At 34.9% G+C, this 16260-nt stretch overlaps 3 protein-coding genes and 1 pseudogene across 6 annotated transcripts; 2 read left to right on the top strand and 2 right to left on the bottom strand.

Moving 5' to 3' along the window:
• Positions 1596 to 2258, top strand: LOC104772115. Its single transcript, XM_010496763.1, has 2 exons — positions 1596 to 1646; positions 1930 to 2258. Exons 1-2 carry the CDS (start codon positions 1613 to 1615, stop codon positions 2256 to 2258), a joined length of 363 nt encoding a protein of 120 aa, XP_010495065.1. The 5' UTR covers positions 1596 to 1612.
• Positions 5467 to 9436, bottom strand: LOC104768566. 3 transcript variants are annotated; one of them, XM_010492573.2, is made up of 3 exons: positions 9043 to 9428; positions 6544 to 8849; positions 5467 to 6435 (listed from the first exon to the last, which is right to left on the bottom strand). In XM_010492573.2, the coding sequence occupies exon 3, from the start codon at positions 6335 to 6337 to the stop codon at positions 5696 to 5698; it is 642 nt and encodes a 213-aa protein (XP_010490875.1). In that variant the 5' UTR covers positions 6338 to 6435; positions 6544 to 8849; positions 9043 to 9428; the 3' UTR covers positions 5467 to 5695. The 3 variants fall into 3 exon arrangements, with proteins under 3 accessions (XP_010490875.1, XP_019097906.1, XP_019097907.1); XM_019242361.1 differs by lacking the exon at positions 5467 to 6435 and having other exon boundaries at positions 6548 to 8849; positions 9043 to 9161; positions 9238 to 9436; XM_019242362.1 differs by lacking the exon at positions 5467 to 6435 and having other exon boundaries at positions 6548 to 8818; positions 9043 to 9436.
• LOC104768568 lies at positions 11838 to 13177 on the bottom strand. Of its 2 annotated transcripts, none has more exons than XR_764258.2 (6): positions 13066 to 13171; positions 12853 to 12905; positions 12500 to 12635; positions 12231 to 12341; positions 11978 to 12118; positions 11838 to 11886 (listed from the first exon to the last, which is right to left on the bottom strand). XR_764258.2 is itself a non-coding variant. In XM_010492574.2 (6 exons), exons 1-5 carry the CDS (start codon positions 13084 to 13086, stop codon positions 12114 to 12116), a joined length of 423 nt encoding a protein of 140 aa, XP_010490876.1. In that variant the 5' UTR covers positions 13087 to 13177; the 3' UTR covers positions 11838 to 11886; positions 11978 to 12113. The 2 variants fall into 2 exon arrangements, 1 of the variants encoding a protein (XP_010490876.1); XM_010492574.2 differs by having other exon boundaries at positions 12500 to 12732; positions 13066 to 13177.
• On the top strand, positions 13571 to 15051 carry LOC104768569 (annotated as a pseudogene).

Below are 16260 nucleotides of genomic sequence, written 5' to 3' on the forward strand. Positions count from 1 at the left end.
TATTAAAGTGCTAAGGTTTTGTTGTTCTCCGACTTTCCTCCCCTGCATATTACTGGAAAATGATTCTTAATTGTAGACTTGGATTAGAAATAGAGGTAGACTTGGTTTATAATTAGATACATATTTGTAAAAAAAAAATATTTGAATTAACTTATTTTTCTCTATATAATTGAGTTTACTACTTTACTTTCTCCACATGTATGTTGTATGTATGTACGTCACCTCTATGCGAACATAATTTATTATTCGTGTATTACAAATTAATGGGTAAAAACACACTCAAAGCATATTTGACACAAAAAAAAAAAAGCTCAATTATACTTATTTACAAGAAAAATCCCTCCGGACTTTTCAAATTATTTTCACAACTCACCACTCAAAACAAACAAAAAATCCGAAAAAAAAGTGTGAAACCTCCAAATGTTAGAATCAAATCCCTACAGATCTTCCTCGTTTGGAGCATCTTTTCGAAACAGGAACGGTATTAGAATCAGACAATCCGTTGACTCATGATTTTGCAAAAAAGTGTGAAACCTCCAACCCCTGCCAAAAGGTACCGTGCTCGTGTCAATATTATTGACTACAACGGCTTTAAAGGTGATAAAACAGTTGACGATGACTTTGAAAAACTTCTCATGGCGAGTGTCATAGAATCACCCACTGCTGCTCGACTTATTCTTGTTAAGAAGGCTTATGAGAATCTTAACTTCAATGATGTCTATCGTCCACGGAATAAAGCAAGGGAAACATATAGACATTTTTTATTAATAACCGGGTTTGGTACGGATTGCAATGGTGTTCATTTCTGGGAGGCGCAGGACTCAAGAGGTACTTCTAAAGGAGACAATGGTTACATAAGGATAGCTCGACGTCGAAATCTGATTACTGATTTTCTTGAAATGGAATTACGTACTTACCTGAGGTAAACTCTTCTCTTCTTTTGTATTCTCTTGTTTTAACTCTAGATATTTTCATTCATCTGAGTTTTGCTTTCTTTCAGGTTTGAGAGTGGAAGAGCACCTTTCAGGATATTATTAAAAGTTTTTTCTGTTTCTCTGTTTCTGTGTTATGATTTACTGAATCAAACTTTTCTTCTTCTATTATGAGAATATTTGTATTTTGCTATCATGGTTGCCAACTTTCGTTTTTTTGTTTTAAACGATTGGACTTGAATTTTTCTTTCTTATTCTTATTAGTAATATAAATATCCCCCAACACCAAACCAAAAATCTCGTATATTAACTTGTAACTCGTATATACAGATTGTAAAAAATACGAAAAACAAACATTGCTAAAATGAAGCTCTTAGCAGAGTCTCTACAAGATGTCAAGAACACTAGAGTCTTCCAAAAACTAAGGTCTGTTGATTCACCAGAGACTCTACAAGAACACTAAGGTCCTGGTTGATCAACCACCGATCTATAACCTCCTGAAGAACAAACTCTGTTTGGTATCTCCAATCTACAAACATCTTTGCTTGATCTGTATATTTTATATTTTGTTTGGTCATATCATATCAACATATGACTTATATGTAGTCCTACTCTTAAAAGTTAAAATCATGTTTGATTTTATTTATTTTGTGATAGTTCCTAGATTCTCGGAGAATCAAATGGATCAAATTGCGGCGTCAGATGTCTCAAATGGTACAACTTTAGTCTCTTCTTTGGCTTCTCCCTTTTACTCTATTCTCTGCATATCATCTCAAGTCTTGTTGTAATGCTTAGATAAGAGGAAGAAAGCCTTGCTATATGTTATATGTACATCACAAGTTAGTTTACCCATCTCTTTTAGAATCTTGAATCATTACTTTCTTTGTAGATGAATATGTTTTAATTGGGTTTTGATTGGTCGTAACAAGTCCGTACTTCGCGTATGTGTTAAGACTATTCAGTTAGTTACAATTTCTCGTTTATTACCGGTTGATAGGTGCAGGAAATGTAAAGGAGCCGAGGATAATATCTCCGGGAGGATCCAAGACCGAAGACAAGCAAAGTCACGGTGTACTTACTAATCAGAATGATACGACGAGTCAAGATAGTAGGGATCAGCCACGTGGTGATGTGAACATGGAAGCTTCTGTATCAGCAGAAAATGTGATTAGAGCTGGAGGGTTTGGTGCTAAAGACGACATTGGAAGCTTCCTTCCTGTGGCGAGTGACTCGACTGACTTTGAGGAATCAATACGCTCTGCACGCGATTATGAGGAAGCACAACCGGAGGTTCAAAGACCGGGTCTTGGCTTGCATAAAGAGTAAAACTTTGCCTTGGTTGGTCGAATGCTTTTACAGTTCTTGTTAGGTTTTGTGGGATCAATTGTTGCGTGTGAATTGTGATGATGGGATAAGGCTGGAAGATTTCAAGGTAGAGGAATATTGGTTTTAGTTGCTACATTTTTCCAAAGTTCTTTTGAGTTGAAAAAAAGCATTCCATATATTTTAAGATCATAGGTGACTTGAAAAGTTCTCTCAGAATTCCTCTGTTTCTTGCTCTGCTTATAAACAAAACGTTTTTTAAGGACTTCTTAAATTATAGTTTTGAGATAGATAGATCCTCTCAAATTGTATCTTTTAACTGAATACAGATATCTTCTTGATATGATATATATATAACATTATATATTGATCAATTATATGACAAGGCTAGAGATCAATAACTCCCTGTGATTTTTCATACATTACCACAAAATGATTATTAATGTGATTATTTTTTTTTGACCAAATAAACTATGGATTTTATGAGTGGGACGGACTAATAGATCAATAATTCACCTTTATACTATATATCATAATGTGACAATTACGTTTAGATCATAAGACGATCTTTAATGGTTACTTCTATAGTTTACTCCAAATAAAGAGATCTTTAAAAACAAAGTAGATGTTTATTCCAGTAGTTACTCTATTTTTTACTTTAAAATAAATATTTTAAGTTTATTATGTAATTTTGTTCTTATTTAAGATAATTCTTTAGTTTCAAAATCTACAAAATATGCCAACTTATTTTCTTTTAAGAAAAAATCAATAAAATTAAAATATTATTGAAATTAAACTTGTGGCACTAGTTATGTATTTTATATTTATCGTTTGTTATGTTATCATATTTTCTAAATTAAATATATATTATTGTTGTATTTTAAATCAATCTAATAGATTTCTTTTTAATATAAAATTATATAAGTGTAACTTTTATTACATAACTTTTGTTTAGGTATAAAATAATAGGATATAACAATTGAGGGATTACTTTGTAAATAAAAAAAGCTCTACTCTAAAAATTTAGATTGCATGGAAACGGAAACGGATACGCGGAAGCGAAACTTTTTGGAAACATGGAACAAATTTTTTCTAAAATTAGGAAATGGAAACTTTTTGGAACCGTATGTATATATACATATACACATATATATTTACATATTTATCTATATATATAATAAAACATCAAACATAATAACATATCAAAAAGCTTCAAACAACAAAACTTAAAAATATAAATAATAAACAGGTGAATTAAAACACTAAAAAATTATATATTTATACTTATAATGAAGTTTTATATTTTCAAATTATATATTTATTAAGTTTTAAACTAAAAAAAAAAGTTTTCATTATGTTTCCAAAACGGAAATGGAGTTTCCATCGTGTTTCCAAATAGAAATTTATAGGAATCGTGTTTTTGTGTCTTGTTTTCGAGTTTCCACAAGTTTCCGTTTCCGAAACATTTCGGAAACGGGAATTTCGGAAACAGAAAATGGACCTCAAAAAGAGTTTCCATGCAACATGGTTAAAAATAGAGTTTGGAGTAACATTATTCATTTCTCTATTTCTAGAGTAAAGTATAGAGTACCATTACCATTCAAAATGATTTTACTCCAAATATAGAGTTTGGAGTAAGATATAGAATACCATTGGAGGTGCACTAAGACCATCTCTAATAGTTTTCTTTATTTTTTCTCTATAACAGAGGTGAATTTTACTCCAATCTACTTCTATTGTTACCTTTTAAATAGAGATTGTTATTTTTTCGTGTATTTATAGAGGAACCTTTATAGAAAAAAAATAGAGTCCTTTTATAAGTAGAGAAAAAATAGCAATCTCTATTTTAGAGGTGAAAATAGAGAGGGGTTGGAGTAAAACTCACATTTCTTAAATAGTTTGTCTATTATAGAAGAAGAAATAGAGATGGGTTGGAAATGTTTGAAACGGAACAACTTAAAACCAATAAGAGAAAGATAAATGGAATCATCTTTCAATAAGTGGCTCAAGTTGAATAGACTCCACAATTGCTTTTCAGCTCATATATCATCTAATCCAATTTCCAATGTTTGTCTCTAACTTTTACGAATATAAACTTGCATTTAAAAAAAAATACTATATAAGTTTTTAAGTTTTCAACTTTTCTACAAAATATAATAAGATTTTTCTTTCAAAGTGGCTAATCATAGCATAGCAGTAGCAGTCAGCTACTTGGATAGTATTGATGGCTCTTATTAGCAAGCACTATACATTATCAAGTTTTTCGTCGCATTCGATTACTAATTTGGAAGCTGGTAGCGTCTGAAAAAGTTGGTGAAAAAAAAAAAGAGCACTAGAGAATTATGTGATTCGTACTTAAAGAGAGGCGAAACGTTTACAAAAGGAAAGACAGTAAAGATCATAAATATGATCGACACATGTACACTAAGCTACAAGGGTATTGGTAACTCGTAATAGTAAGTTTAAAATAAACTGTATTAGTAATTTTAACACTTATCATCTTTTAATAATCCATTATCACACTTTGAATGTAGATATAGCCTAGTTGTCTTGTCTCTTCAGGTCACCAATATCGCATACTGCCCCTATTTATATCTCCACATCATAGACTTGCACTCTCTTGTCATCAAACAAACAAAAAAACTACTTGCACTTTCTATTTCTTCTGTAAGGGGAAAGAGAGAGAAAATATTTTCTATATAACCCACAACATTGATCTTCTCAGTCTTGCTCTAATGGTGGAGGACGACATTTTCACAAGATTTTTCATCTTTTCACAGACAAGATCTTCTCAGTCTCCACAAATTTCTTCGTTTTTTTTAAACTAGCATTTTATTAAATTCTGTTAAGCTAAATTTCTAGAATTATTGTTTCTTGGATCCGTCGTATTGTGTTCAAGTTCACATATTATGTGTGTTTTCAGCTTAAATCATGTCTTCTTTGTTGAAAGTTTCATGGTATCCAATGGTGCTTTCAGGTCAATTTCCTCAAGATCTCTTAAAATGTACGAGAGACATTCTTTGGAGAAATTTTCGAAGCTTCTCTCCTTCCAAAGGTTAAAGAATATAGCAAAACAATGAAACTTGCCAACCAGAGGCATGAAAGAAACTAGTTGTACTTGTACATGTTCCCGATCATTACCCTCCAAGCGTTTTGTATATACATATATTCAAGAACTGAACCCTATTAATTAACAAGCTGTAAATTTCAATACTGAGATTCAATCAAATCACATTCCAAAATCAGCCAAACGCTTGTAGTAGTGATAAGATCCTCAAAAACATTTAGACATAAAAATTTGAGCCATCGATATGATTTTTAACTCCTACACACACACACACACACACACACACACAACACTATCATTATATATAGTTAACCTAATACTATGGCTCTTTCCTCAAAAAAATGTTCATCAAACAGAGACGCTCTGTCTGATATTAGAAAGATTCAGTCCAACCCCAACCACTTGAATGTTGTTGAAACCCGCCTCTGCTTCTCCCTCTCCCATTCCTCCATCGACAATCCTCAACTCGATCTCCTCCATATCGCACTTCTCCTCTCTTTCTCCACCCTCTGCTCTCTCTTCCTTGATCCCTACTATTCTGGTTAAAGCTGTTGTTGTTGTTCTTTTGATCCCAAGATTTGGTTTTGAAGCTGTTGTTGTTGGTGTTCTCCTTTATCCCCCAAGAATCATCATTCCATCCATCACATTTCTGATCATCCCATGAGTTTTCAGGTTTACCAATTCCAACATTATCCTCATTAATCCCTTCAGCATCTCCCCAACCAGTTCCCCAACCGAGCCCACCACACTGTCCAGACAAGACCAAACCATCGAGAATCACAACATGCTCTTCTTCATCTACTGTTATAGGATCTGGACCACGTTCAAGGTCAAGAATCAGCTCAGCGTCAACTTCAGCATCCCAATCAACATCATCAATGTAGACATCAGGATCAGGCAAATATAAGTCACAAGTAAAACCACTAATCTCAGCATAGAAACGAGATTTAGCGTTATTGAATGCTTCTTCACCAGCTGAGTCATCCCATTGGACAACTCTATCGTATAAGTGCATAAACGGCTTCGCCTCTAAAACTTTCCACCACGGAACAGAACCAATCACAGCACAGAAATCTTTCTCCCACGCCGGAACAGAGAGTTTGCAATTATTACCTGCAAGAAAACATAAGAATATGAGAGTTAGAAACCAAATCAAATCATAGTACATGCAAGAATTAGGAATTCACAAACCTAACAAAGATGAAATCAATTACTACAAACCTTCTCTTGAATTCTCAAAACTTCTGTCACTTGGCTATCCGCTCGGCACTTGGCTACCCAGCGTTTACCGTGGGCACGATGTTAGGTTAGACCCTAACCAAAGTAACCAGAATTGATTAAGGGAAGAGAAGATAGAGGATTAGAGAGAAGATAGATTTCAGTCTGGTTCAATTCTCTCAGCATCTGTTCCACCTTGTTGTTCTCACTATATCCATCTTGAGACCTCACTTCTGTTGGAGTCCACAACAATGATCCTACTAAGCAGATAATCAGTTCTGGTGGCCTTGGTGAATGAGACACTCCAAAAGCGAAGTTTCTAACAAAAAAGTTCTCAAAATGATTTAAGGTGAGCTTGTCAAACTCCACTGGATACCCAACATCTTTAATACTAAGGTAACGCTCAAACAGATGCTTTGGCATGTAGACACTTTTTCTTTTGTCATCTAGTAACTTTGGAATGAAAGGAGATCTATCATGCTTCCATTGACTAAGTATTGGTCCCAACTCTTTATGAATCCCGTAATGCTTCCACTTTGTTACTGCATTGACAATTGCCATCAACCCAAACAGCCAGAACTCCACGACTATTTCCACACCCGGAATCTCCCATAACACCACTTCTTCTCCTGCAATAATGTCATACAACTTCAGTCTATTTCCTTGTGGTGATTCTGCTTTTGCTTTAGTACCGTCATCCTCCATGATTCTAAGCTCCTTCTTTCCTCTATCAAATACCAACCATCTACACCTACTACTACTCGCCCCTGAAAGATCCGTCTTGTCCTCAAGATGAAGTGACAAGCGCTGTTTGTTTTGTACCCACTTACACTCACTATCTAGCTTTTGTGTCTTCTCCTTGGGTTCATTGACGAACATGTAATGACTTGGCTGTATCTTCTGGCTTGACACTAGAAACTCCATACCAAATGTTTTGCATCCCCAAAACTCAGCAATTCCCAGTTCAATCTGTATACTACTCTTCTCTAACCAAGTAAAATCATGCTCATATCCTACTCCATCATGTTCCCAAACTAGATTGGCCATAGAATTATCAGAAAGTTGTTTTCTTGTCGTAATCTTAATCCTTCCTCTTGTACGCCCATCAAGCTTCTTAAACAGTGGCAACGCCTTAATAATACCTATACCCAAATTTGAGACCCACAACTTAAACATTCTAGGATTCAAAACCTTACCAGTTCTGTGAACTCTCTCAATGACCATTCCCACTGTGCTTTGCCAAACCAAGTCCCACCTGTGTCCCAAGCGCCACTAAACCATTGAGAAACTCGCAGCAACATCATCATCCCATTGCTACTGTAAAGTCTCACCAACAAGTTCCATTGAGCTCCCATACACTCCTAATCCAAGATAGAGTAGTTGTATTTTGTTCCTTGAACTCACTAGCTTCCATCGGAATTTTGATTAACATCTAAGATAGTTTTACAAAACATGATGGCATCATAATTCCGCTCACTAGCAGCTGAAGTGTTCTGACCCCAAGAAGTTATCGCAAAAGAAACCAACTGGAAAGTCCAGCCTATATCAATCATCTTCCAATTCCTACGCTTACCAGTTTGTTCAATGATAGCCGTCCGATTCTCCATTTTCTCAGAAGATAACAAACAAAACATACTCAACATCCCAAACAGTGAATGTTTTACCTGTTCTCAGTGATCCTTGAGTGAGTCTATTTTTTTTTTGCCTTGATCGGATTTCTGGATTTGTACCGTCGACTCCAAAAAGTGTTATCACACTCGATTCTACCTTCCTTCCTTCCTCAAATTTTAAATCGAGCTCGATGGAACAACCGTTGCTTCACCGCAATCCATTTATGAGACTGATGTTGTCTGGAGACTGGAATAAAGAGGTTTGAAAGCCCCCCTAAATCACAATATTTTTCCGAAGAGACCTTCTGTAATGTATATCCACCACCTGTTCGACCAAATCACTCACAGGAATTTTCGAGTTTTGTTGAGATTCTTCAACCTCAGAATCATTGGGTTTCTTCATCTCTGTAACCCAGACGACGCTACGATTGTTGCACTCCTTCTGTTCCCCACACCACGACTCTGGACGCAACTGTGACTCCCACGGTGGAGCTGGTAAAAGCCCCGAGCCAACAGCCGGAGAGACCGTGACTTGCTGCTACGAACCTGACACCGGACTCGAAAACCCAGGTGGAAGGAATCGAGTCGTTGTTGACCCCATAGACTTGATTTCGCAGTATCTTCTCCACGGCCACCTTGAGATACTCGATAACCTTGTCAGACGATAACTGGTACACTAGAGGTGTATTAATACGGATTCTGTAAGTACATGAAAGAGCTTAGAAACGGAATTGATGAACAAACACAAAACCCTAATCAAGAACACAGCCAGGCACAGAACCCGAGGAAACCCCAGTTTCGTTAATGAGATTACATGATTAAAGAACACAATCAATCAATTTATGAAAAAAGAAAAACAGAGAGAGAGAGAGAGAGAGAGAGAGAGTCATACCAAGAGGTGGCTTAGATGAAGATAGAGTCGTCGTCATGGTCGTCGTCCCTCGTTGATGAATATAATTATGATTAGAATTGTTGTTGTATCTGGGTTTTTGTCTTCTCCAATTACTAGTCCTACCCATAATGACCAGACAACAAAGATTGGATTTTTTTTTTTACGAAGAAGACAAAAGGAAAGTAACAAACACACCTTCCAAATCAGGATGCTTTAATGAAACCCAAATCCCTAAAAATTCAACGAGATTGAAAGAGGAGGACAAAAACTTCGAAGAAATTTCAGAAAAATATGTTTCTTTCAGATCACCGAAACAAAGGATTTATAGAAGATGAAGAATGGATAAAATAAAAATCCCAACATTGATTTTATATTAGTAGTAGTAAACAAACATGAAAGAAGAAAACACCTTCGGTCTCCTCAAAATATTCCCTTTTTTAATTCCTTATTTTGAATATATATATATATATATTCAGGTGAAAAAATTGAAAATAAATGTTTATTTCCTTAGAAGATACTAGTATTTTTATATATATAGTAATGTTTGTTTTAAATAACGTCTGGGTGATGGTGTTTAGCTTGATTTCTCACCATTGATTTTTGTCTAAAACGTCTGGGTAGATTGATTTCTCACCATTAAATTATTTCTCACTCTCGCATTGATTTTTAATTGACATTGGTCAATATACAATATGGGACATTACACTTCATTATTTTGATTTAGATAGACGTTGGGAAAAGAAAAAGAAAAAAAAAACAATTAATAAATTGAGTCTTTTTATGTTCATTCATTAATCACAAACCCTCTTTTGTTGAATAAGAGATGTTTAGAACTATATGGACTTAACTTAAGACCCAACTGTTTGTCCCAAATCAGAATAATAGGATTAAGATTATTATTAACCCCAAAATTCAAAAGCCCTTTTTCAGCAAGAGGGTTTGTTAATAGGAAGAGGGAGACTGAGATGGAAAGGAAGACGAGGGAAGAGATGGAGAATCTTGAGATGGCTTACCTCACTTTTTAGGAGAAGACGAACCACCTCTTTGGTGGTTTTATATGTAAGTATTACCCTTTGTTTTTGTCTGAATGTTAAAAGTAATTAAGCTCAATATCTGCCTTCATCATCACCACCCATGCATTTATGATATGTCCTTTCCCTGGATGATAAAAAAAGATAACTAATAGTTGTAAGTTCAATGTATAGTCGATCTGCGTTTTCTTTACAGCTAGGATTGCATTTGTTTGATTCTAGTCCTTCGAGTGTTGCGGCACTTGTGCTGCAGGATTCTGTTGGGCTTGCCGATTTCGAGACATGTTTGTATTTAAGCTTTAATTCATTAATAAAATTGGGAGTCTAACTCCATCTGTTCTACCAAAAAAAAAAAAATTGGGAGTCTAACTCCATTGTTCTGGTTCTCTGATTTTAGTAAAACAAAACTATATGACATGCAAAAGATGAAGAAACAGAAAGAAAGAGAAGATGTGTGAACTGAATATAAAAATCTTGGCAAATTTGGAGAACAAATTGGTGGTGGAAGTCCAAGGACACTCGCAGAGGGGAAACATAAGCTAGAGGAGAGAGTCTTCAAATCAATTGTAGTGTATTTCAAGAGTAGTGTTCTTGATAGCATTTGCTACATTTTTGTTCTTGAAGAACTAACGACAGAGATAAGAAGATTACCTATTACGATAAGACCAAGATCTGAGAGAAATTGGAGGAGGCAAAGAGAGTAGAAGACAAAAAGAAAAGAGGCAATAAGAAGAAAGGAAAGTAACTGTGGTAACGAAAAGTGAGAAATAAAAATTACTGTAACACCATGTGTTCTAGTATAATTTAGAGTTATAAGTAAAGTAACTAAGCTTGGTCCATATTCATTCAAATATCTCATAACAAAGTCTGGTCCATCTTTTTTTATTTATATATTTTCATTTTGTTTTCGTAACGTGTGTTCAAGGTATGCAAAACATTAACAAAAACAATTAAAGAGAAACAAAAACAACTTCAAGCAATAATATAATTTTTATATTTGCTTATTTATCTACAAGAACAAACAATTTTAATTAAATTATGATTTTAGAGATAAAACAAATATAAAATGAAAATTTTCCGAAAAACAAACCGCAGCGTAGCACGGATATTAACTTAGTACTAGATAAAACATATTGATTAGTTGAGAGGGGAGGTGCTGAACACAAAGATTCACATCAAAAGTGAACCTAAGTATTTTTCATTTAAGATACAATTCAAGAACGCAAATAAACACCTTAGATGTTAAACTTATGATTAATAACGTTGTTAGAATCCTCTAATACACAGTTAATAACATGTTGCGTTAACATGTTTCTCGTTTTTTAAGTAACAAAAATTAGAAAGCAAAGGTAGCATTGTAATAGCGAAAGCAGATAACGATTAGTGAGCATAGTATAATTATTTTTAACATCCAGAGAAAGGCATATCATACATGCATCGGTGATGATTAAAGCGATTATTGAGCATTTTCCAAGTCCTAAGGGAGAGCCGTCTTATTATCCCACCTCCTTTTCATCTCCGACTTCTTCCTCATCAAATACTTCAGCTCCTTCTTCTTCTTCTCCTTCTCCTTCTCCTTCTCCTTCTCCTTCTCCTTCTCCTTCTCCCTCTCCCTCTCCCTCTCCCTCTCCTCACTCTCACTCTCACTCTCACTCACTCTCACTCTCACTCTCATTCTCATTCTCATTCTCACTCTCATTCTCACTCTCATTCTCACTCTCATTCTCATTCTCACTCTCATTCTCACTCTCACTCTCATTCTCACTCTCATTCTCATTCTCACTCTTCCTCTTCCTCTTATTAGGTAAACGACCTAATAATATAAAGAAAAAACAACGAAACTAATGAGAGGTTTTTAATGTGTTAACAAGAAGAATCTAAGAAGCAAGAGCAAATGTACGTACTTGGGCGATAGGTGATGCCCCCCCCTTCTTCGGTACACAGCAGGTTCAACAACAACAAGAGTCCTTTCTCCCATGTTAGATCCACTTAGTTCCTTGGCCTTTTCTACACATCCCTCTCCTTCAATGTCAATGTCAGCTACACTGTAAAATTCGACAGAGACAGAGACTTTTGTTAGAATTCAATAACTATATATTGAGAGTTGCATTGGGAAAGAACTAAAAAAAATTGTAGGAAGAAAGAAGCGACACAAACTTAGTGAAAAGATGAATTCTCTAGATATCTCCACATGAAGAGAAATGTTGACAGAGCGCCATCTTGAGATCAATCTCAGGAAGGGAAGTGTCATATCCGGTAACGAGGACCCTAAATATTGATTAATTCAAGGAGAGAAATAACCAAATTAGCTAGCTAGCTAGAAAACATACATGTTACAGATACTACAAGAATTATAGTAGTACATCCTACAAAAAAAAAAAAAAAAATCGATTACAGAAGAGATAATATTTAATCAAAAAAATTACCTGCATTTTTTAATCCAAGTCGAGGGATTACTAACATCAGGTATCGGACGATTAAGATCGAGCTGTGCCGGAAAGGTTGCAGGCTTAACGATTGGAGTCCATTAGGAAAGTCTCTGGGAACATAACAAGATATGATCTGTCCACATGAAGCGAAATTTTTTACCAACGCGAGTTTGACATAATACTTTGGAAGCGAAGTGCTATATCCCTCAACGGAAATCGTCGTCAAAATGCTAATTGTCCAACAATTTTGATTTTGATTGCATGCAGGTGTGGAGATAAATAATACTATGATCAGGATCGGATCATCAACACAAAAATTTCCCAAAAAAAAAAAAATAAATAAATTTTACCCGGGTTTTGGAGCGTCTGCAACACTGTCGTTCAAATCCAGCAATTTCACACCCTAAATAAAGGTACAGAAGATCTAATCAGAAATTCTTCTACTCACCTCATAAGTCTTAATACTTCATGATAAGAAAACCATTACTTAATTAATTAATAGAGAGAAGCAGAGGTTAATCAAAAAAAAAAAAAAAAGCGAGCAAGAAGAAGAAGAAGATTACTTTGATGGCGGATTCTTCCATGGTGATTACGTTGACAAGAGCGGGTGAAAGGTTTTTTTTTTTCCAGATCTAGGGATTTAGGTTTGAAGATCTTGTTGTTGGCGGCGTTGTTAATTCTCTTAATTCATTCTGGTCACGAACAAACGGTTGGGCCTTTAATTTATTTCAGGCCTGCAATAAGCCCTTAAATCCCTAATCTTCTTATTTATTACCCAAGACTGAGTCCTAAACAAACCTTTTTTGTTTTCTTCCTCAAGTCAGTGTATTTAATTTTTGAATAAATACACTGGACTTCTCAAAGATGCGATTACTCTGTTTCTTTCAGTATAGGATCCAATTGGGTCGGTCTGGGTTCCAATTGGGCTTCGATTTGGAAGAAACTGAGATTGGTGGGTTTATAGTTGGAACGGACCAGTACGGTACGTTGGATTAAGAAAAAACCGGTATGAATTGACTCGATTGAACCATTCGGTTTAGGAAATTTTTTAAATTGTATGAACTGAGGGAAGCCGGTTCTTATCTCCGTCTCTCTCTCTCTCCAGTCACCGCCGATTCTCTTACCGGTGTGTTTCATCTCTCTCCACCGTCGGTAAGATTCTCGTCAACCTTAATCCAAATAATAAGTTTTGCTATTTCATACTGTTTTCGTTTATGGAGTAAGGTTGTGGTCTCAGTTCATAGAGAATATGGGGCATAGGTGTTGGTGAATTGGGAGAAGAAGATTGTCAAAGTATCAACCTTTTAGCGTTTTCACCGTTTATGCGTTCTCTTGCGGTCTTTTGCTTCAACGGCTAGACGTAAATTGCCTCCTCCGGATATTTCTTTTGGTTAGTACTTAGTACTAGTAGTAACCTTAAAGATTGAGACTTTCTCTATACATTATACAAAGCTAGTGACTTGATGAGTATGTCTCATTCTTGACTTTTGTAGATGCAAAGTTCCCTAATTTATCTTATAAAGGGGAAGGATAAACAATTGTTGGAATCTTCTGATGAAGAAGACTCTCAGGTAAGCGATTTAGTGAAAGTTACTCTGCTGTTTGATCATTGAAGGTAGAGTTCCAAGCAGACTTTTGATGGAGTCAAAGATTCTCCTACAAAACTATCTCGATGACAAGGACTGAGATTGTGGATTTGATATTGAATGAGGATGAGGCTTTATTTGCTCTTGTCACTGCTCTTAACTTGGCAAGATACAAAGGCAAGTCATGTGAAAATCATCTTTGTTAGGTGACTTTACTTTTATCTATGCTTAATGATCGAATTGAATGTTCAAAGGTGTTTGTTCGCATTTGGTTTTATAACTACTGTATATGTATAACTTCTTTGCGTTCAGGACAGTAAGTGCTTTAGAGAGCTAAAAGAGTTTCTTCTCAAAGTTTGTCCAGAGAAGAATTTATAGCGAGTGATCTAGAACTACTCTTGGAGAAAAAGGAGAAAGATGTTGGTTTACTGGTATCTCAAAGAGTGATGAATCTTCCACCCCAACTCCTTCCTCCACTATATGATGGATTGTTCGATGAAGTCTCCCTGGCCACTGAAGACGAGGTATGGTTCTTTGAAGATAAATTAATTTAACAGTTTGAAGTTTCGGTTTATAGCCTACTGAAGAGCTTCGAGGGTCATTCTGCTTCAAGTCACTAAGATTTACAAGGTGTTTTTTTGTGTTCCCATAAGATTCTTTTCCGGTTTTTGAATCCTCTTTCTTGTTTTAACAATGTGATGTGGATTCTTGGTTATATAGTTGAAGCATCTCAAACAGAGAAAACCTTGTTGTAGTGAAGACGAACAGGAGGAAACAAGATTCCTTAGGCCTGAAGATCAAAGTATTCTCGAGGAACTTACCTTCACATTACCTACTCAACTTCCCTTGTGAAAAGAAAAAAAAAAGTTATACTCTAAACATTTGCTTTGAAATGTATTCAGCTTAGCTCTTGGTCCTTCACATTCCCTATGCAGTCGCAGCTTGTTACATCTCAAGAGGTAAGTTCATCTCTTGAATGCCAACATACTTTGCTTTGCTGGAATCACAACATAAGTTTGAATACAGTTGTTTCTGGTTTGTAATCTTTGGTTATAATGCCAGTTCTAGCAGTTGATGGGAATCATCAGTTGATGGGTGGAGTGATGGTAGTGGATGCACAAAAGATCCCTGAATTTAGACAGAAGTTGAAGTCCCTCATTGACGAACAATAATGAACATCTTCTTCTTCTTAAAGATTTCGGCTCACGTTGTTTATCGATCTCCGCCAGTTTTGATGAGATTATTATAGTGCTAAGGTTTTGTTGTTCCCCTGCATAGTACTGGAACTGAGACTATGTGATTCTTAATTGTAGACTTGGATTAGAAATAAAGGTAGACTTGGTTTATAATTAGATACACATTTGTACAGTTCTTTTCTTTGTAGTTACTACATTATCAGTTCTTAGAGATCTCGGAGAAACAAAACGCACGTGCTTGTGTAAACTTTTGTATTTGTACCTTTTGAAACTCAAATGAGATATTTTCAAAAGTGAAAACAGTAATGTTGACAAAAAGTATGTGTGGTGGTGGATCACGCCGGCTAGAGGAATACAGTGGTAAAAATATAAAACAATATGAATATACAGTAAAACTTATGTAAATTAATAATGCTGGTAACGATATAATTTTCCTAATTTGGTAAGTTTTCAAAAAAATAGATTTATAATTTAAAATTTTAATCATTATAAATCGTAATTTTAGAATCATTTACAAAAAAAACAACAATTATCATGATTCAAAGACTACATTAAAAGTAAAAGTATTGTAAATAAACTCTAACAAAAATTAATGTGTCTAATATACATATATATTTGACAAGTTAGATAATTATTAATTTATAATATTGACGGACCATATATTTACAAAAGTCTTTCAAAAAAATTCTATTTTATTATATTATCGAATTGTGTCAAAAATTACACTGACCATAAAAAATTATTAATTTATAGTGATTATTAATTTATAAAGTATTCGAGGTTTTACTGGACAAAAATGATCTCAAATCTATCTATCAACCAGAAATTTTCCTGCTAGATTGTGTAAATCAGAATCAAGACTGTGAACAGAAAATATGTGATTGCTATTATCTACTCTCTTCCTCAACTATTGGACTCTCTCAAAGGACAATTTTTCTTGTGATATTTTACTTTGGTTGCAAGACAAAACAAAAAA

Source organism: Camelina sativa, chromosome 20 (genome assembly GCF_000633955.1).
Source record: "Camelina sativa cultivar DH55 chromosome 20, Cs, whole genome shotgun sequence".
Taxonomy (NCBI): Eukaryota; Viridiplantae; Streptophyta; class Magnoliopsida; order Brassicales; family Brassicaceae; genus Camelina; species Camelina sativa.